Below are 22,810 nucleotides of genomic sequence, written 5' to 3' on the forward strand. Positions count from 1 at the left end.
CTAGAAAATTTGCTATCTCTGCTCTTCCGACGCTAGAGGAAATTATCCCTTTCTTGCATGAGGATCTTGTGGATGAATCTTTGAAATGGAACCAAACCTTGGTGGGATACTCTCTCGGTAAGAGGCCATACTATGGTTCTTTACTAGCTGCAGTAAATAAGGTATGGATGCTCAAAGGTAGCCTCAAAACAATTTCCCTTAGTGATTATTGCTTCCTATTTTAAGTTTTCTATTGTAGAAGATATTGATTATATTTGGAATAAAGGAGCCTGGTTCATCTTGGGTAATCCATTCATCTTGCGAAAGTGCTCGCCTCTGTTTAGCCCTGGAGGAGTTCACTTCGGTCCCGATCTAGATCAAAATAAACGATTTGCCTCTTTGTTGTTGTACTCCTACCGAAATATCAAAAATAGCGACCAAAATAGGAATTCTGCTAGTGTAGATGATCTTACAACTGCAAAATCTCGTCTAACGTATGTTAGGGTATCTGTAGAGGTTGATTCAGCTGCCACATATCCGGAGTCTATTTCTATATTGGTAGAAGGAAAAAATTTCAATATGAAAATTCAATATGAATGGAAACCTCTGCCTTGTGAATGTTGTTCTTCTTTGATTCATTTGGCTTCTAAATGCCCAAAACCCGAATGCTCAACCGTTGCCACAAATTCCTTCCATCCCTTCTCGTGGATGCAGTTCTAGTCGCAGACCTAGAAATGACTCTGTGGCCCATAAGGGAGTACCTCCTACTTTGGTTGAAGCTATTCATAAATCGGATAATCCCCAAGATTCCTTACACAAGACAAACAATAATATTCCCAACAATCTCAATCTTAACTCACCTAGTAAGGAATTCTCTTTTACAAAATCCTCTAATCACCTTACTCAATCTTCCCCTCCTCTTAAGTCAAAATCCCCCACTTTTCAGATTACGAACAAATACTCTGTCTTGCAAGAAATTAATGAACCATAATTTTATACTACTTCGAAAGCTAAAGTTAATTTTCCTCAGACTAGGGCCACTTAGTTGAAACCGATTCCAGATGATCCGCCTTCTTCCTCTGTTATCCTTCCCAGTAATGTCAACCAAACAAATTTTCAAGGCCCTTTAGACAAGGGGAAATAAAAACAAGCAAATACAAGAGGAAAAGGCTCCAAAAAGAGCAAAAACACTAAAACTTGATGTCCATTCCACCCTTCATCGCGTGGAATATCAGGGGCTTTAATAGCCTTGATAAAGTAAACAGTGTCAAAAAGTTGGTCAAGGACCATAGGTTAGATATGGTCTATCTTTTGGAGAATAGAATTCTCCTTCACAATTTATATTATCCTTGGTTCTGCTCTAGACATGAGATCTTTACCAATGAGACAAGTTGTAATAACTTTCATCTTACTAATTCGACAGGATTTGGGTCAAATAGAATGCTAATAGAATTAACTTTGATCCTATTTTTTTGTCCAATCAAATGATTTCAGGAAAGCTTACTGTTGCTTCTCAATAACCTGTTATTCTTATCATAATCTATGCCTCTAATTCTCATGATGAGATAACTAGTTTATGGGATGAGATTAGAAGACTTAATCCTTTTAATTATCTCCTGTGGAATATTATTGGGAATTTCAACTACTGTCGCTATAGCTCTAAGAAAACTAGAGGGAACTTGATTTCAAAAGCTAGGTTAGGTCAATTAAACTCTATGATTTTTTACTCTGCTCTCACAGAGCTTACTTCCACGTGTATCTTCTATACTTGGCACAATCAGAGAAGTGATAACCCTATCAGCATTAAGTATGATAAAGCACTTGTCAATGAGAAATGGATTACTTCCTTTCCTAACTCATCGAATAAAGTTCTAAGTGCCTCTATCTCAGATCACTCTCCTCTTATCATTTCTACTGGTGAGAATAGGCAAATTTTCATCATTTTATGTTCAAAAATCACTGGACTCGCTACCAGGAGTTCTGGAACTTACTCTTTGACATTTTTGTCTTGCCGTGTGTTGTCAATCTAATAATTTGTTTTTATAACAAGCTCAGGAGATTTAAACATCTTATCAAGGACTGCAATGGGAACTCTACCAATACCATTATGCCTTTGATTGATTCTTTCACTAAGAAGCATCTAGATTGCAAGATGCTCCTAGACTTGGATCCACTCAATCCTGAACTTTGCAACAAACTTAAAGCATTAACTCAAATTTGGTGCATTACAACTCTATTTGGTCCACTTGGGTGAATCAAAGAGCTAAAGTCAAATGGATTTTGAATAGGAAAGAAGATTTAAAATTCCTTTATTCTAGGATCCACAGGAGAAGAGCTAACAATAATAATGCTATAGAGAGTGTCCTCATTGGTCCTCCCAAGGGGTCATGATTCTAATATTCAAGATATCATTCAACATTTTAAAAACTTACTTAATCATCCTATGCCTAATACTACTAACATTAATCAAATTCCTAAAGGCTTTTGTCTTCCTTTACATTTAGCTAAGCATCTTATTATGCCGATCACATTTGAAGAAGTTAAAAAAGCTATTTTTTTTTTGTGCTCAGACTCCTCTCCTAGACCAGATGGATTTAACTTTGAATTCTAAAATAAGTGTTAGCACATCATTGGCATAGAGGTTTTCAAGTCTGTTCAATTATTCTTTGCTAAAAGATATCTTCCTAAAGGTGCTAAGGCTACTGCCCATGTATTGGTACCCAAAAATTTTCATGCTAGTAGTATTGAAGACTTCAGACCCATAGCCATGTGTAATTTATTTTACCAAATCATTGCTAAAATCTAAGTTAATCTTATGTAGGTAATTATGCCACTAATCATACACAAAACTCAAGCTGCTTTTATTTTTAATCAATTAGCCACTGATAACACTATTCTGGTCGATGAAATTATGAAGTTTTTCACTAATGCTAGCAGAAGATGTTGCGGATCTATGGTTTATGATTTTAATGATAGCAAACATTCCTTATTTCTCTACGATTGCCTTATGTGCTAACATTTCAGGTCCACACGATCGGACTACAATTTGGAACCAGCTCAAGATTGGGTAGACTAGGTCTGAGTCAGTTTGTAATCTTTTTCTTTTCTTGAGTCTGTTGTATTTGTTGTGGGACCTATTGATTTGCAACTTGGAGGATTTCCTGCTATTCCCTAAAAGATTTCTATTTTTGTTAATATCAGCCGGGACGATATTTATATCGTCCGATATGTCCAAAATCAGAAACCTTAATTAGGACATCCTCATTAAGGCAGCCGTCAGAAACACATCGGCCTGGATGATATTCTCAATTTAGAAAGAATCAGCCGCCATAATCAGTTTAGGTATTCTTTATTTTAGGAAATTGGCTAGGACGGTATTTATATCGTCCAGGACGATCTAACTCAATCATACCTAAATTGATCTAGTATTATTTGGAAATCATTAATGGCTAATTGATACGATCATATCGTCCGGGACGATCTTATGATCAGCCAAGACGATGGCCTGGACGATTGACTTCAGCCAGCTCCAAATCAGAGCGATGATCAGGACAATTAAAATCGATTTTAAACTAATCGTCCGGGACGATCGTGAGATCGACCAGGATGATATAACCAATTTTCTTCTGATCATCCCAAATCGTACCAGGCCATTGAGCTGAATTTGAACTAGTCGGCCAGGACGATATACCTATCGTCCTGGATGATAATGTCGACAACTTGCATTAATGAGCTCGTTTTAAGAGCTTCTATTTAAGCTTTGGCATGGCAACTTTTGTAAGTGTCTTTGGCAGCCATAGCAGCTTTGTTCTTGTGGGGGAAACTTGAAGAGAGAGCTTGAAAGGGAGAGAGGAAAGGGTGGAGTTTGAGAGGGAGAAGATCCTGTGAGGGGGGGAACTCAAGGGATTGTGGAGGGGATTCCACACGGTTGCTCCGGCGAACTCGCACCTTATTACCATCGAATTCAAGGCTTGTCTCGAGGTAAGTTCACCAAAGAAGAAGATCTCCTTGGTGTCAAAGGACCCGGCGACTCCGTCGCACCGGGGAAGGTGGAAGTGATTTTGTAAGGGCTTCTCCGTCTAGCTGTGGGGGCTAAAGGAGAGTCACAATTTTTGTGCAATACTTGGAGGATGCCTCCAAGGAGTGGACGTAAGTCAAGGTTTCACCGAACCACTATAAATCTGTTGTGTTCTTTTCTTATTATCGCTTCTGCATTTATTTTTCTTCCGCACTTTGTTTGTGGTGATTTTGGTTGGAGTTTTATCTTGGGTTTTAAAGTTCTCCGATTCACCTCTCTCTTGGTTAGCTTGGGCTAGTTCTATAAGGCTTATCATCCCTAACGAACTTTCAAGTGGTATCAGAACAAGTTTTCATAAAATAAGTTTTTAAATGCTTTTGAAATTTGATCCATGACTAATCGTAATGTTGCGGAAGGTTATTCAATCACCAGACCTCCTTTATTTGAGAATATGTCATTTGATTTTTGGAAAGCTCGCATGTCTATTTTCTTGCAATCAATTGATTTTCACATGTGACATATGATTTTAACTGGTTATTCATCACCGCCACGAATTGTTAATGGAGTTAAAATTGATATTTCTTTTAGTCAATGGAACAGGGAAGAACAACTCAATGCTAAATTGAATGCAAAGTCTTTAAATTGAGTTTTCTGTACTTTAAATTCTGATGATTTTATGTGAGTGAAGGTGCCTTGATCTCCTCTCCTCAAAAGCCACCTTTTCCCCTATTCAAAAGGCCTGGGCTGGATTGGATGGCTAGGATTGATGCAGGGGCTCTCCAGATGGTGCCACATGTCCCTGGAATGGCTAGAAGGCTGCCTCAAAGGCTGGACAAGCCTTGTTCCCATTGGGTGAGCTTGGGACAAGTGGGGGGGACCACTGCCATTTAAGGCTAAACCAGACCCTGAGCCTGGTTAGGAGAGCTCCAAGTGAGCTTTAGGACATTAAGGGGTCGGCCTAAAGCAGCTTAAATCAAGGGAAAAGGGCTTAGCATGTGATAAAGCCTTCTAGAAGAGGTTTAAGCTTGGGTTTGACCAGGTTGACCAGTCAACTGGTCAATGGGGCTGATGTGGCATCCAAGCAGGTCATGGAGTCTTTCCAAGTAGCTGGATAGGTGTGGCTTGAGCTAGGTTCAATGGGTTGAAGGGTTTGACCATACAAATGGTCCCTTAAGCCTTGAGTTGACTGGTTGACCAGTCAACTCCATCAAGGGTTATGAAATTTTCATTTAGACAATTCAAATGAGCTGATTAGGTGGATTGGAGGGTGGTTCCAAGAGCCATGCATGTCAAATGGATTAAGAGGGCTTAATGGGCCTTTAATGGGCTTCTAGGCCAAAACTGGTTGACTTGGTCAACCAGTTGGGTTTAGGGGCTAGAAATGGATTCAACAAATTCAGAATGTCATCCTGAGTCCATTGGATGTGGTCCCAGGGTTTGGGGAGGTCAAATTGGTCAAAATCACCATTTGAACCCTTAAGGGCTTGTTTGGTCAACCTAGGTTGACTTGGTCAACCAGGTTGACCTAGGGTCTGGGTTTAGGCTCAACAAGTTTGAAATAATATTTTAAGACCAATGGAGGTTGTTGGTTGGCTTAAAAAGGTCATTTGGGTCAAAACACCCATTTGGACCCTTAAAGGGTCTCTTGGGTCAAACCAGTTGACTTGGTCAATCAGGTTGACTCAAGGGTTGGGAACAGGTTCAAAAGATTTGAAATGACATTTGGAATTTGTTGGAGGTGGTTGGATCCCATTTGGAGCTCATTTGGCTTGAAATCCCCATTTGAGTCCCATAGGGGTATTTTGGTCAATTTTGACCTATTGGTCAACTATGGTCAAAAATGGATTTGAAAAATGCAGTTTACTGCTCAATAGGTTAAAATCAAGGGTCTGGAAGTGATTGGAGGTTTTGATAAGGATTCCAAAGTCAAGATCTCAAAGGGGTTAGGTTCAGTGGCATGGGCTGTAAATATTTGAAGGTTTTACAGCCTTTGGATTTTAATTCAGATTTTGAGGTTAGAGACCTCAGAATGAGCTCAAAATTGGAGGGTAGCCTCTAGAGACATGTCTTATCACTTTGCAAGTGATAGACCCTGAATCAGAGGCCATTTGGTTGGGTTTTAAAATGTTTGAAAAATCTCTGAAAAGGAGCTTTAGGGCAAGGCCTCTAGAGTTTGAATTTGAGTGTGAATTCTGGGTTTGGATTTCTGGATTTGGAATGGATTTTAAGTTTGAAAGATTAATATTGAAGTATCCAAATCATTAACAATCATGTGGTGATTGTTAATGAATGGATAGGATCAAAGCTAGATCAAGGGTAAGATCAAAGTCAGGGTTGAGGTTTGGATTCTCAATTGAACTGGATCATGGTTTGAAAGGGTCTGAAGCTTGAATTGATTTGAATTTAAATTGAATGGAGTTTAGATTGATTTGAGGTTTGAGTTAATCAAGGGTATGGATTGATTTGAAGTCAAGGTGGATCAAAGGGATGGATTGATTTGAGTATGGATTGATCCTAGGATCTAGAGGAGTTCTAGGATCTGGATATGGAAGAATCTTAAGCTCTAGAGTAGGCCCTAAGGTCTGGCTCTAGGAAGGATTCTAAAGTCTAGAGTGGATCCTAAGGTCTAGAATTGGATCTGGTTTTTTTGGAAGGATCTTAGTGACCTCATACAAAAATGAGGTCAACAGCCAGGACGGTATTTATATCGTCTAGGATGATCTAACTCAATCATACCTAAATTGATCTGGTATTATTTGGAAATCATTAATGGCTGATTGATACGATCACATCGTCCGGGATGATCTTATGATCGGCAAGAACGATGGCCTGGACGATTGACTTCGGCCAGCACCAAATCAGGGCGATGATTAGGATGATTAAAATCAATTTTAAACTAATCATTCAGGACGATCGTGAGATCAGCAAGGATGATGTAACCAATTTTCTTCTAATCGTCCCAAATTGTCCCAGGCTGTTGAGCTGAATTTGAACTAATCGGCCAGGATGATATACCTATCGTCCTGGACGATAATGTCGGCAACTTGCATTAATGAGCTCATTTTAAGAGCTTCTATTTAAGCTTTGGTATGGAAACTTTTGTAAGTATCTTTGGCAGCCATAGTAGCTTCGTTCTTGTGGGGGAAACTTGAAGAGAGAGCTTGAAAGGGAGAGAGGAAAGGGTGGAGTATGAGAGGGAGAAGATCATGTGAGGGGAGGAACTCAAGGGAGTGTGGAGGGGATTCCACACGGTTGCTCCGGCGAACTCGCACCTTAGTACCATCAGATTCAAGGCTTGTCTCGAGGTAAGTTCACCAAAGAAGAAGAACTCCTTGGTGTCAAAGGACCCGACGACTCTGCCGCACCGGGGAAGGTAGAAGTGATTTTGTAAGGGCTTCTCCGCCTAGCTGTGGGGGCTAAAGGAGAGTCACGATTTTAGTGCAATACTTGGAGGGTGCCTCCAAGGAGTGGATGTAGGTCAAGGTTTGACCAAACCACTATAAATCCAGTGTGTTATTTTCTTATTATCGCTTCCGCATTAATTTTTCTTCCGCACTTTGTTTGTGGTGATTTTGGTTGGAGTTTTATCTTGGGTTTTAAAGTTCTCCAATTCACCTCTCTCTTAGTTAGCTTGGGCTAGTTCTATAGGGCTTAACATCCCTAATGAACTTTTAGAAGAAATCTCTTTTGTGCTAAATATGACATTAGAAAGGCATTTGACACCATTTCTAGAGAATTTCTCATTGCTAGAATGATACAAAAGGGTTTCCCGAGTTTATTTACCAATTGGGTTAAAGCTTGTATTAACAACATCAATTACTCTATCTATTTGAATAGCTCATTAGAAGGTTTTTTTCCATCGTCATCTGGCTTAAGGCAGGGTTGCCCGCTCAGCCCTTATATATTTTGTATCATTATGGATAATCTTTCTTGTTTACTAGACGACTAATCCAGGATGTTAGAATTTAAGGGAATATCTATGGGAGAGTTTCATACTTCACATCTTATGTATGCTGATGAACTAATTGTCTTTGGAAAGGAAAGTGAATCAAATTGAAATAGTTTTTACAACATTATGGAGAAACTTACTATACACACAGGGTGTCACTTAAATAGCCATAATAGCACTATAGTTTTCTCCCAGAACTCTGCTAGTGACATTGGTCTTGCTCAAATTCTGAAGATAACTAATGTTTCCAAGAAATTCATTTATCTGGGTATCCCAATATCGGCAAAGAAACTTAAAATTACTGACTTTAGCCCTTTAGTGAATAAGATCAGCAGTCTCCTCACTGGATGGAAAGCCAATACGCTTTCGTTAGCAGACAGGATGCAATATATTAAGTATACTATTTCAAATACAGTGGCATATTGGATCAAATCTTCTTTTATTCCTAAAATTATTATTAAAAGCATTGGAAAATTGTGTGCCAGATTTCTTTATTTTGGACAAACTAATGAAAAACACATGCACTTAATCTCTTGGGTAAACACCTGTAAAGCTTACAGCAAAAGAGGGCTTGGTATCCCATCCATTTTGGCTATGCAGTTTGCATATAACTGCAATATCATTAGCACAATGTATAATTCAAATAATCGTCTTTCAGGTTTTTTGCTGGCATGTTATATTTCTCTCTGGAAATACAATACTTCACACCCAACTAAATTCTAGAAAGGCGTGTGTTATATTGTAGCCCGGATGAGAGATAAATTCCTTTTTAATCCTCATAGCTTTAGCAAGGCATCAATTATTTGGGATCATTGGTGTTTGGGAGAAAAATTAATATTTAGATTTCCTAATCTTCATTTATTAAATCTCTGTAAGGAAAACGACACCATTGATAAATGGATTTACAATGGGAGATGGAATATTAGATTTCCTGGTCTGCATCAGTGATGATATCAGATATTCATTTGTAAAATTCCTCTTATTACAAATCAAACAAATTCTTTAACTTGCAAGGGTAACTCAAAGGCTTTATATAAAAATTATTATATGGAATTGTTTGAGAATGAGGACTGAGTTGACTGGTCTCATCTTATTTGGCATAAGAGATACTCTCCCAGATACTCTATATACACCTGGATGGCACTACTAGGCAGGCTTAAAACTGCAGATGTTTTATCTAGGAAAGGAATTGTGATTAATAATCCAATATGTTATTTCTGCTTCAACAATTTTTAGAATATTTCTCACTTATTTTTTAAGTGTGAATATTCATATAAAACTCTGATCTGACTTATTCCTAACATGCAAAACTTATTTTTAAGACCCAATGTTTCTCAGGCTTTAGAGTTCATTGGAGGCTTATCGGGGGAAAATAAAGGGAAATCTAGCAATCTCTTATTATTAAATTCTATCATTTATCATTTATGGTGTAAAAGGAACAACATAAGGTTTAATTCTGTGGCAAAAAGTTTTTCCACTCTGTCTTTTGTTATAGCCAAGGCTGTGAGAATAAAGATATCGAAATGGAAATAAGGGATCTCCATACTAAGGCACTAAGCATTTGAAGCTGGTTTAGATTTAAGGAAATTTTATGCATAAGTCTCACTGCTGGTAAGCAAGCCTTATTTGAAGATTTTTCGGTGACTTTACTATTGGCAAACTGTCTGGATGGTTATATAGTTAGGCATGGAAAGTGGTTACTGTCTGAATGATGCTGATAGCCTAACTTTGAATACTCTTGGATAGTCTTCGGGCAACCAGAGTACATGTTTTCTCAACAACTTTAATCAACTACCTAAGTTCAGAGCAGATTGATGGCTTCGTGCTGTCATCGATTTTTTATTCAGAGAAATTTTCTTTTCTTTTTATTATAGTCCTTATGTAATCTTTTTTTTTTTTAGTTTTTTGTTCCTTATTGGCTTTATTGTATCTATACTCTGCTTCTGTTTAATAAAAATGGTTTAGGCCAAAAATTCCCCCAAAAAAAATGGTATCGGTTTAAAGCTTACAATATGAATATAATTTTAAACTCATAAATGATAAAATAAGAAAATTATACAAATTATAGTGAACTAATGAAGTTTCTATTTAAACTATTAGCATATCTAATCACTAAGATACATTATTTATTTTAAAATTTGAAAGTTAATAATTACATCTATAACGTATGAATTCAAATTAAGCAATAATAAGGATGTTTGATTAGTGTAATTATTAGTATTTTTTTCAAACTTGAATTATAAACTTATTCTTCTTTACTACTTATAGATAGAGATGTATTATCCTATATTTTAGTAATTTTAAGTTAATTATTTAATAAGAATTATAAAACTTTTATTTACTTGAAGATAAGTAATAGTTTAAGCTGATAGAATTTGATAAATGTAAATAATGTATTATTTTATGTGTAATAATTTTAGTGAAAATGTGTTATTTTAATTGTGTTGTGCAGAAAAAATATATAAATGGTACAAAAATCCTAAATATCATCCAGCGCCATGGCATTAAAATGGTTAGGTTAGCAGCGCCGTAGCATTACCGCAGCATTCAAAAGTCAGCAGCACAATGGCGCAGTAGTTGTAACTTCCAAAGGACATAAACTTCCATTAAAGCAAGATGAATGTTCACTAAGTAACTGATATACATCAGTAGGCACCGCGACGGTGATAAAACATTAATGCATTGGTGTTAGTTCATTTTATGGGCACTGCAGTGCCAATCTTTCAAGCATCTCAATGCTAGTTGCCTAATTTATGGTTTTCTATAAATAGCTATTGTGTTATGTTTGTAAGGGATTTCAAACACTTATATAATTTAGTACTTTTCAGAATACTTCTTTAGATCTCTCTTAGAATAAACTCTAAGGGAGACTAGAGAAGTACTAGATACAATCATTAAAATGTTTAGTCAATATTTGTTTAAGCAGCTCCTTTTGTTAAGAAAGAAGAAGTGTAGAGGAGATATATTGATCATTCCTAGTGATATTATTTTCGTGTATTTTCATTCTTTTATGATTTTAATGAAAATGAGTTTGCATATCTTTTTACTTCCATGTATGGCTAGGTTCTTAAGGAGATGAAATAGTATGTTTGCAAACCTAGACATAAGATGTAAAATATGTTAGGTTCTTAATGAGATGATATAACTATAGGAGGTCAGTAGATATCCTTTTCACCCTTAAAAGCTCAACAGAGCTAGGAAATTATATGCTATGAATTACATTACAAATTAGAATTTCATTAGAAAAGATATACAATTTAAATTCAACAATCCAAATCCCTTTTAATCCATTATTTTACTATTTTTATTTAGTGATTGAATCCCAACAACCAATTTTTTTATTTCAATTGGATTATTTTGCAATTAGAGTCAACAATAGTAATTGATTGTTAAAAAGCATACTTCATCGTGGGTTTGACACTATACTCTATCACATTATTACTTGAGTTGACACATATACTTGCATATATTAAGTGGGATTTGTTATGTTTATATATCAAAGAAAACCTAAGCATTGTTTAGGGAAGATAGAGCCTTAAACATTTTTATAATAAAAAATTGTACTCCATAGCCCCCATCATATCTCACTAATGTTTGTTCTCTCAAGATCAAAATCATATTGAAGAGCAAACATCATTTCCTTCATTGATCCAAAGTATTTGAGTATCCCTCAAATGTACTCATTGGAACTGAAAAATATTGGCTTGATAATTAGTTACTTTGACCTTAACAATTTGAAAGATTCCCTAACATATTCTATACTCATGCTTCTTTTGTTGATTCTTTATGGAAAACTTCTTTATTATTCACAACCTTAGCTGTGATAGGTGTTTTATCAATAGTATACTCTATGGGATCGACAGAGTCTTCACCATTTTATCCTCTCCAGATACATAGAATGTTGGAAACTAGAATATGAATACGAGTGCTACTCATAGCTAAATCAGTATTGTCATTAAAGAATTTCTTCAACTATTCAATCCAATGAAATTCTTGTAGAAAAGAACAACAACTAATATCCTTTCCTAGGAGTGAAGATCAGTTGCAATGGGATCAACTTCAATAGCTTCATTGTTTTTATCTACATTAGCCTCCACAAATTTCCCTCTTCAATATTCTTTGGGAGAAAGAATAATGGAGAAAAAAATTCACTCGAAAACTTGCTCTAATTTTAATCCTTGAAGTTCTCTAAAAATATCACAAAGACCCCTTACTAGTATTCTTCTTGATTTTCTCTATTCCTTCAAAGATATAAAAGAAGAATAGGAAAGATCTTAAGGAAATATGTTAAAGCGTAATTATAAACTTGAAATAATCAAATGTCTCAATTTCACATCAAATCAAGAGAAGGATAAATAACATGTCAAGCTTAAGATCGCCTATGATGAATTGGGGAAAATAGCTAGTTCTCATATTCTTCTCAATTTCCTAGAAATCATATAAAAATCGTGAAATTAATATAAACCCAACATCTCATGGGTTTAATTTTCAAGTGTCACAATTATAAGCTGATTTCAAAGCAAATCGCTAGCAAAAGAGAAAGAGATCGCCACAAAGATGAATTCAACAAAAGCAGTAAGTATACCTCATTATTGAACTTGTCAGTTCAAGCCATCGAAGCTACTCAGCACAAAAATTTGTTATTCAATCCTAAAATTACTTGAACTGAGCACTAGTTTGTATTGAGCATAATGATTTTCAGGATCCAACAAACCAATTTGCTATTGAAGTCACCAAACAAACCAAATTAACTTAACAACTTAAATGAAGTCATCAATGACTTCATTCAAACTCATCATTAACTTGGAACATGTTTGGAGTTCTTTATATATTTTAAGAACTATAAGGTAGCTACATAAATTTATTTTATATCAAGCATTTCTCAAACTTAACTATGTAATTTCAATTTTATTTTGTCAGCCATATAAATTTATCCCTTCATTCCAACCTATAAATGAGAGGATGGCGGATTGATCTTAGACACAATCATATATTTGCTATGCAATTATATGGCAAACAATGTTATTTCACGTATGTTTTTAGTAAATGCAAGTAGTGTTTTTTTCTTTATTATTCTTTATAAAATTTATGACGGCGCCTCATCTGGATGAAATTTATTTTTCCCAAAAACTATTTATCGAACTACGCAACCTATATCATTTTGCAGAGATTACTACGTGCGGATCGAAACTGTGCCTATTTTTTGTCATAAGTCTCACTGTAGGTAAGCAAGCCTTATTTGAAGATTTTTCGGTGACTTTACTGTTGGCAAATTGTTTGGATGGTTTTACAGTCAGGCATGGAAAGTGGTTACTGTCTAAACGATGATGATAGCTTGACTTTGAATACTCTTGGATGGTCTTCGGGCAACCAGAGTACATGTTTTCTCAACAACTTTAATCGACTACCTGAGTTCATAGCAGAATGATGACTTCGTGTTGTCATCGATTTTTTATTCAGAGACATTTTCTTTTCTTTTTATTATAGTCCTTATGTAATATTTTTTTTTAGTTTTTTGTTCCTTATTGGCTTATTTGTATCTGTACTCTACTTCTATTTAATAAAAATAGCTTAGGCCAAAAATTCCCCCAAAAAAATGGTATCAGTTTAATGCTTAGAATATGAATATCATTTTAAACTCATAAATGATAAAATAAGAAAATTATACAAATTATAGTGAACTAATGAAGTTTCTATTTAAACTATTAGCATATCTAATCATTAAGATACATTATTTATTTTAAAATTTGAAAGTTAATATTTACATCCATAACGTATGAATTCAAATTAAGCAATAACAAGGATGTTTGATCAGTGTAATTATTAGTATTTTTTCAAACTTGAATTATAACCTTATTCTTTTTTACTACTTATAGATAGAGATGTATTATCCTATATTTTAGTAATTTTAAGTTAATTATTTAATAAGAATTATAAAACTTTTATTTACTTGAAGACAAGTAATAGTTTAAGCTGAGAGAATTTGATAAATGTAAATAATGTATTATTTTATGTGTAATAATTTTAGTGAAAATGTGTTATTTTAATTGTGTTGTGCAGAAAAAATATATAAATGGTACAAAAAGCCTAAATATGATCCAGCGCCATGGAATTAAAATGGTTAGGTTAGCAGCGTCGTAGCATTACCGCAACATTTGAAAGTCAGCAGCACCATAGCGCAGTAGTTGTAACTTCCAAAGGACATAATCTTCCATTAAAGCAACATGAATGTTCACTAAGTAACTGATATACATCAGTAGGCACCGCGGCGGGGCAAAAACATTAATGCATTAGTGTTAGTTCATTTTATGGGCACTGCAGTGCCAATCTTTCAAGCATCTCAATGCTAGTTGCCTAATTTATGGTTTTCTATAAATAGCTATTGTGTTATGTTTGTAAGGGATTTCAGACACTTATATAATTTAGTGCTTGTCAGAGTACTTCTTTAGATCTCTCTTAGAATAAACTCTAAGGGAGACTAGAGAAGTACTAGATACAATCATTAAAATGTTCAGTCAGTATTTGTTTAAGCAACTCCTTATGTTAAGAAAAAAGAAGTGTAGAGGAGATACATTGATCATTCTTAGTGATATTATTTTCGTGTATTTTCATTCTTCTATGATTTCAATGAAAATAAGTTTGCATATCTTTTTACTTCCATGTACGGCTAGGTTCTTAAGGAGATTAAATCGATGTTTGCAAACCTAGACATAAGATGTAAAATATGTTAGGTTCTTAATGAGATGATATAACTATAGGAGGTCAGTAGATATCCTTTTCACCTTTAAAAGCTCAACAGAGCTAGGAAATTATATGCTCTGAATTACATTACAAATTAGAATTTCATTAGGAAAGATATACAATTTAAATTCAACAATCCAAATCCCTTTTCATCCAATATTTTACTATTTTTTATTTAGTGATTGAATCTCGACAACCAATATTTTTATTTCAATTGGATAATTTTGCAATTAGAGTCAACAATAGTAGTTGATTGTTAAAAAGCATACATCCTCGTGGGTTTGACACTATACACTATCACTTTATTACTTGAGTTGACACATAAACTTGCATATATTAAGTGGGATTTGTTATGTTTATATATCAAAGAAAACCTAAGCATTGTTTAGGGAAGATAGAGCCTTAAACATTTTTAAAATAAAAAAGTGTATTCCACAGCCCCCATCATATCTCACTAATGTTTGTTCTCTCAAGATCAAAATCATATTGAAGAGCAAACATCATTTCCTTCATTGATCCAAAGTATTTGAGTATCCCTCAAATGTACTCATTGGAACTGAAAAATATTGGCTTCATAATTAGTTACTTTGACCTTAACAATTTGAAAGATTCCCTAACATATTCTAGAACTCATGCTTCTTTCGTTGATTCTTTATGGGAAACTTCTTTATTATTCACAACCTTAGCTGTGATAGGTGTTTTATCAATAGTATACTCTATGGGATCGATAGAGTCTTCACCATTTTATCCTCTCCAGATAAATAGAATGTTGGAAACTAGATTATGAATACGAGTGCTACTCATAGTTAAATCAGTATTCTCATTAAAGAATTTCTTCGACTATTCAATCCAATGAAATTCTAGTAGAAAAGAACAACAACTAATATCCTTTCCTAGGAGTGAAGATCAGTTACAATGGGATCAACTTCAATAGCTTCATTGTTTTATCTACATTAGCCTCCACAAATTTCCCTCTTCAATATTCTTTGGGAGAAAGAATAATGGAGAAAAAAATTCACTCGAAAACTTGCTCTAATTTTAATCCTTGAAGTTCTCTAAAAGTATCACAAAGAACCCTTACTAGTATTCTTCTTGATTTTCTCTATTCCTTCAAAGATATAAAAGAAGAATAGGAAAGATCTTAAGGAAATATGTTAAAGAGTAATTATAAACTTGAAATAATCAAATGTCTCAATTGCACATCAAATCAAGAGAAGGATAAATAACATGTCAAGCTTAAGATCGCCTATGATGAATTGGGGAAAATAGCTAGTTCTCATATTCTTCTCAATTTCCTAGAAATCATATAAAAATCGTGAAATTAATATAAACCCAACATCTCATGGGTTTAATTTTCAAGTGTCACAATTATAAGCTGATTTCAAAGCAAATCGCTAGCAAAAGAGAAAGAGATCGCCACAAAGATGAATTCAACAAAAGCAGTAAGTATACCTCATTATTGAACTTGTCGGTTCAAGCCATCGAAGCTACTCAGCACAACAATTTGTTATTCAATCCCAAAATTACTTGAACTGAGCACTAGTTTGTATTGAGCATAATGATTTTCAGGATCCAACAAACCAATTTGCTATTGAAGTCACCAAAGAAACCGAATTAACTTAACAACTTAAATGAAGTCATCAATGACTTCATTCAAACTCATCATTAACTTGGAACATGTTTGGAGTTCTTTATATATTTTAAGAACTATAAGGTAGCTACATAAATTTATTTTATATCAAGCATTTCTCAAACTTTACTATGTAATTTCAATTTTATTTTGTCAGCCATATAAATTTATCCCTTCATTCCAACTTATAAATGAGAGGATAGCGGATGGATCTTAGACACACAATCATATATTTGCTATGCAATTATATGGCAAAACAATGCTATTTCATGTATGTTTTTAGTAAATGCAAGTAGTGTTTTTTTCTTTATTATTCTTTATAAAATTTATGACAGCGGCTCATCCGGATGAAATTTATTTTGCCCAAAAACTATTTATCGAACTACGCCAGTGCGCGCAACAAAAACATAATAAAAAACAAAGTGTTGAACAGTAATTATATTTTTACTAAACCTTTACTACATACACTTATGAAAACCGATTCTCCAACTCGGAATCCACAGGTAATAACCTCTCCTCATCTTGAGCTGGATAACCAGCAACAGATTACCTGAAATTATGGTAGGCTAACTAATGGAAAAGCAGCAAATCGTCGGAACATAATACGATGTAGCATAGTTATTCCCACTTTTTGGATTTATGCAACAGATTGAATATCACCGAGCTGAGGAAGAAGAACTAGGGCAAACTAATCAAACCTCTCCGTGATCCAAAACATTAAATGCTATAAGCCTACATCTTACTTGTTTCACACCTGGGAGCCACTTGGACTACCTTCTGCCCGCACTGTCCCTATCAATGGCAGTTTAGTCAAGTTAGTAACAGATTTCCTCTTGCGCTTGGCTCCAGAACTCGTTGTTTCTATGCACTTGACGCCTTTTTTCTTAACTTGGTCGGAACAGTAGGAAAAATAAATCGGGGCAGCACCCTCCCTTGCTTCCATCGCACATTCATTTCCGACGGTTAGGATGGAGACGATGGGGCATTCTTGCCACCCGAGCGAGGCAATATCTTCTAGGACCTCGTCCAGAGACAGCTCCTCATTGGTGGAAGATTTCAACATACGTTCTCCGACCGTCGATCTCCCCGGAGGCGTCAGCTCCACCGAGCGCAAAGCATCCAGTACCCTTGACTGCGATCAGTGATTCAGAGAAATCAAAGGTTCAAATAGGAGAATCGAGTAAGAAACCGTTGCGAGGAGACTTACCTTGTTGATTTGGTGCACCTTGACGAGCCCGTTAATGCGTGCGATCTGATCGGTAGAGGAATCGATTCGAATGTTTTAGATCCAGAATGCATCAAACATGACAGTTCTCTATAGAATTATTGGGAAATTGATGATAACAGAGGCAATAAAAAAGCAGGGGTACCATGATGGAAGAGGGATTCCTTTTTGTCCAAAATCTTACTCAGAGGGTAAGCGTTCTCATTGAATAAATGGAAGAATGCATGGTTTCGATTTTCGAACTTTGGGGTAAGAATTCTTAAATACAATCTAGAGAAAACTGGAAGAAACGAGAAAAAATTAGAGAAGATAGAAACCTTTTTTAGCTGATTCAAAGTGAGAACTAGCTCTTCCTTGTTGAAGAAACGAACATATTCTTCGAGGCAAAGTTCCTTCGCTCCTCTCATCACTGTTTCATTCGTTGTGCTCTCGTTCGTTCTATCTCAGCGACCATCTGTTGCTCTTTTATTCCCGCTTTATGGAAGTTGCTGGTGAGATGGGCGCTGTTTGGCTATAGATGAATGGTCCAGATTAACCCTTTTAAGCTGTGAACGCTTTATTTAAAAAATATATACTAGTACAAATACGCTTAACAAAATTTAAAAAAATAAGAAAAAAATTTTAAGAAAAATCAAATTATCATGCATCTTAATTACAGGTGTTACTAAGAACTACTTTAATTAACACTCTGAAAGGATATAATTTAAGAATAAATTTCTCATTGAATCACAAAAGACATTCTAACATAAAATCGATAAAATAAATAAAATAAGTGTGCTAAATTACTTTGATAAATTACATAATATTGATAGCTAAATTGTAACTCCCAACAAGAATGAACATAATTATTTTTGCAATCATCATTAGCTTGCAATGAATGCAACTGAAGGTCAGTTAACATTAGGAAAAAATTATAAAAAGCAAAATAATGCAATAATTATGAATTTGCTTTGCTACAATAATAAATAGATAAATAGTTGAATTAAACGACACCCCAAATAATATGCAATTGCTTTACAAACGCTTATCCTCTTATTAGAGAACTATTATTTATTGTCCTTAACGATATTAGTAATTCATATTTAATTAAGAGAAAAGAATCAATAGTTATATTTTAAAGCTAGCTTTTCAATTGTTCAAATAGAAAAATCCCAGGAAAGAGAAAGAGCTTACTATAAAAAATAAAAAATATTAGGTCAACTACCCTATATCCAATTAATTTGTCCAACTTTTCTACTTGATCTTCTTAATTAATTGAATTACCATTACATAAAATGAGAAGTGAGTGATTTTCCCTATTTATACCAATTACTGACGTGAAAATGTTAAGTGGCAACTAAACGATGATTAATGATCAAATGATGCCTTCTAGAATTATAAAATGATAAATATTCATTGCCTTATTCATCAATTGGAGAATGATAACGATGAGATGATTGTGGAGGCCTTGGTATTAATGTATTTAAAAGTTATATTAATTCTAATACACACCAAATATGCTTCTTATATTCATCACAAGCCATGTAATAATCCTATAATCTCTATAATTAAAACTATATTTAAATGTCATTTATATTCATATATATAATCCTATAAGATGCCACCTTTATTTTTTTGACCAATTTCAAACAATCAAGAACCTATTCAAACTATTATGGAGGGCAAACTCTTATCGATTACAAAATCCTATCATGGAAACATAAAATGAAGTAAATATAATCAAATCAAATCACTATACCAATTCCAGACAATCAATAGCTTATTCTTCTTCTTCTTCTTCTTCTTCTTTGTGGGGGGAGAGGGATAAATTTAAGGCTGACTCACACACACATCTCATACAAAAGACCCAAACCCAAGATCTCTTATGTTAGTAGCCTAAGCCCCCAACACATCAAATGTGAGCTATGAAAATAGCCTCGTCAAAATCATCATAGATGACAAACGCTATTGGTTACAAGTCTAGCATGCCATATTTCCAATAGCCTAAACACCAAAATTACACTTTAAAAAGTAGTACCATCAAACAAATAGGAAACTAAAAAATAAGAAAATTTTCACATATTACAAAATAAAAGAAAACTAAACAAAGAGTAATCCTAATCAGATGGATGTGGAGGAGGTGGTGACTAAAAGTACTGGTGGATTGAATCAAACATATTCTAAACCACTCCAAATCCTAATCTTGCTGCTGTGCTGGGCTACATACTGTTCGAAGCGAGCTAAGTCATTCTCATGTTACTATTGTTACTCAGCTATGTAGGCATCAAAATAGTGCTCCCATTGATTAGACCTCTAGACCAGCTGATTGAACTGAGATTGTTGGCGAATAGGAGCAAGTGCTAAAATAGGCACTCTCTCTTCTTCTACAGTCTCGTTGTCCACATATCAAACATTACGATGATGAGCACTATGAAAAATGTGAAAGGATCTATTTGTGTATTAAACTTGGAGGTGATTAGGTGGTGTAGGATATTGGAAGTTGTATTTGGTTTCTATAATAAAGGAAATGATATGTCCTAAGGCTAGATTGTTCATTCTCTTATGGCGGGGATCTCTAATAACGGTCAGATGTTCAAGATAGCATGCAGATAATATGGTCAGCTGCATTGAAGTCAATTTGAGCTATTATTAAATAGGTTGTAAGAGAAAGAACAAAAGTAATGCTGATTCGATCACCACCTTTAGGAATGACAAAGTTTCTAAGTATGTGCTAGAAGATTCAGGCATCCTGAACTAAAGTGTTTACATGGCTATGTGATATCTAAGATTGGATTACTAAAGGGTAGAGTTGGCAGGGGTCCAATCAAAATCAGGATTTGTAGCTAGAACAAAATTTTGTCTACAAGTGTGTCTAAGCTATCAAGACATACTACTCCCCCTTTTGATATATCAAAAAGAGGAAGAAATAACATCAAATAAATAGGAAACTAAAAAAATAAGAAAATTTCACATATTACAAAATAAGAAAGAAACTAAAACAAAGAAGGATCCTAATCAGATGGATGTGGATGAGGTGGTGACTAATAGCACTAGTGGATTGAATCAAACTTATTTATAAACCACTCCATATCCTTGATCTTGCTGCTGTTACTGGGCTACATACTGTTCGAAGCGAGCTAAGTCATTATCATGTTACTATTGTTACTCAGCTATGTAGGCATCAAAATAGTTCTCCCATTGATTAGAACTCTAGACAAGCTAATTGAACTGAGATTTTTGGCGAATATGAGCAAGTGCTGAAATAGGCACTCCCTCTTCTTCTACAGTCTCGTTGTCCACATATCAAACATTACTATGATGAGCACTATGAAGAATGTGAAAGGATCTATTTGTGTATTAAACTTGGAGTTGATTAGGTGGTGTAGGATATTGGAAGTTGTATTTGGTTTCTATAATAAAGAAAATGATATGTCCTAAGGCTAGATTGTTCATTCTCTTATGGCGGGGATCTCTAATAACGGTCAGATGTTCAAGATAGCATGTAGATAATAAGGTCAGCTGCATTGAAGTCAATTTGAGCCATTATGAAGTAGGTTCTAAGAGAAAGAACAAAAGTAATGCTGATTCGATCACCACCTTTAGGAATGACAAAGTTTCTAAGTATGTGATAGAAGATTCAGGATAAAGTGTTTACATGGCTATGTGATATCTAAGATTGGATTCCTTAAGGGTGGAGTTGGTGGGGGTCCAATCAAAATCAGGATTAGTAGCTAGAACATAATTTTTTTACCATTAGTGGAAAGATGTAGAAAGACATGGAAGTCTTGGTAGGTAATCTCTAATGGACACCTATTAATATAATATTTGAGGGCAGTAACCCCACTATTAATCCTAAGGCTTACAAAAATTTTAAAAAACAATTAAGAATTTAAAGGGCAAGCAAGAGTAACAATAAAAGGGAGAGTGGTATAAGAGAACAATGGTAGTACTTTAAAGTTTACATCCTCCTATTTTATGAATTTGGAGGAAGTAATTCCATCATTCTTATATAAATATTTTAGGCCTGTTCATCATTGGACTCAGTAAATTTAGGATCTACTTGACATCAAGAGGAAATCCCAATGTGTTCTCGAGACCACTTGACTCAAGCAATTGCCAAGATTTACATCTATAGTGATAAGGGAAGAGAGTTAAAAGGATTTGAGTGAAGAACAAAGCATGAATTTGGTATATTTATATAGAATCAACCAAATCGTATAGTATGATCATGAGATCATACTGGAAAATCAATTATAATTAATTCAGTCAAAATTCAAAACCTTCAAATTTTTGTCATTTATTAGCTTATTATAAATCAAGTATTGGGTGCCCATAGAATAAATAAGCTCGAATTAGCATACTATCACCGATGAATTATCTATCTTATGAAATAAATTTAGACCATCAAATTAGCTTGAGTTCCACGAGCCCAAAATGGCAAGGTAGATTATTTGACTAAATTAGCCAAGGCAATAGTGAGTATGAACAATGAGTCTGTGTTGATTGAAGTCCACACTCATTGGGCCTTATAGACAACCATTTTATAATTCCAACTGGAAGAGTGATTACCAAATTTAAGCCACCAGGATAGAGCTTTGGTTAATCCTCTCCCTTCCCAACAAGTTATTTTTAAAAATCAGTTAGGAGAACATCAAGTAGTCAAAAGGAGAATTTAAGTTAGCATCGCTTAAAAATTGTGGTGGTATTATTTGGACATCGAAGAACAAGATGATTGGAGGTAATCTTAACTACTTCAGATAAACCAATTTATCAACAGATAAATTGCTAGCTTCATAAGTCAAGAAGTGACCATTGTGAAACATATTTATTAACAACATGTTGTATCGAAGAACTTTTGACAAAATGTGGCTAAGGTGTTTAGGGAACAAAGAAGCCGATAGGGTGGTAGCAAAAGTTCATAGAGGAGTTTGTGGTGCTAACCATTCAGGTCCCAAAATGGAAGTGAAAATTATAAGAAGGTATACAACTAGCCAATACTTGTGAAAGATTGTATTGATATTGCTAAGAGATGTCACGAGTGTCAGATTTTGGGTAAATTTATACATCAGCCACCAAATTCATTGCACCCTATAATTGAATCCTAGCTATTTAAATGTTCAGGCATATTTATAAGAAGGCTAATTAATCTGTCATCATCAGCTAGACACTACATCAATCTAGTAGTAACCGATACATATTTTATATGGGTAAAAGTGACACCATTCATAATCACATTTGAACATGAGATTAACTTCTTTACCCACAATGTTATCTATAGATTTGGTATAC

General features: G+C 34.7%; 1 protein-coding gene across 2 annotated transcripts; it reads right to left on the reverse strand.

Annotated features, from left to right (window-relative positions):
• Positions 1 to 16,740: 16,740 nt before the first annotated feature.
• Positions 16,741 to 18,007, reverse strand: LOC110103829. 2 transcript variants are annotated; one of them, XM_020832687.2, is made up of 3 exons: positions 17,860 to 18,007; positions 17,525 to 17,569; positions 16,741 to 17,449 (listed from the first exon to the last, which is right to left on the reverse strand). In XM_020832687.2, exons 1-3 carry the CDS (start codon positions 17,947 to 17,949, stop codon positions 17,066 to 17,068), a joined length of 519 nt encoding a protein of 172 aa, XP_020688346.1. In that variant the 5' UTR covers positions 17,950 to 18,007; the 3' UTR covers positions 16,741 to 17,065. The 2 variants fall into 2 exon arrangements, with proteins under 2 accessions (XP_020688346.1, XP_028548485.1); XM_028692652.1 differs by lacking the exon at positions 17,525 to 17,569 and having other exon boundaries at positions 17,860 to 17,995.
• Positions 18,008 to 22,810: the final 4,803 nt, after the last annotated feature.

This window comes from Dendrobium catenatum, unplaced genomic scaffold (genome assembly GCF_001605985.2).
Source record: "Dendrobium catenatum unplaced genomic scaffold, ASM160598v2 original_scaffold_250152, whole genome shotgun sequence".
Classification (NCBI taxonomy): Eukaryota; Viridiplantae; Streptophyta; class Magnoliopsida; order Asparagales; family Orchidaceae; genus Dendrobium; species Dendrobium catenatum.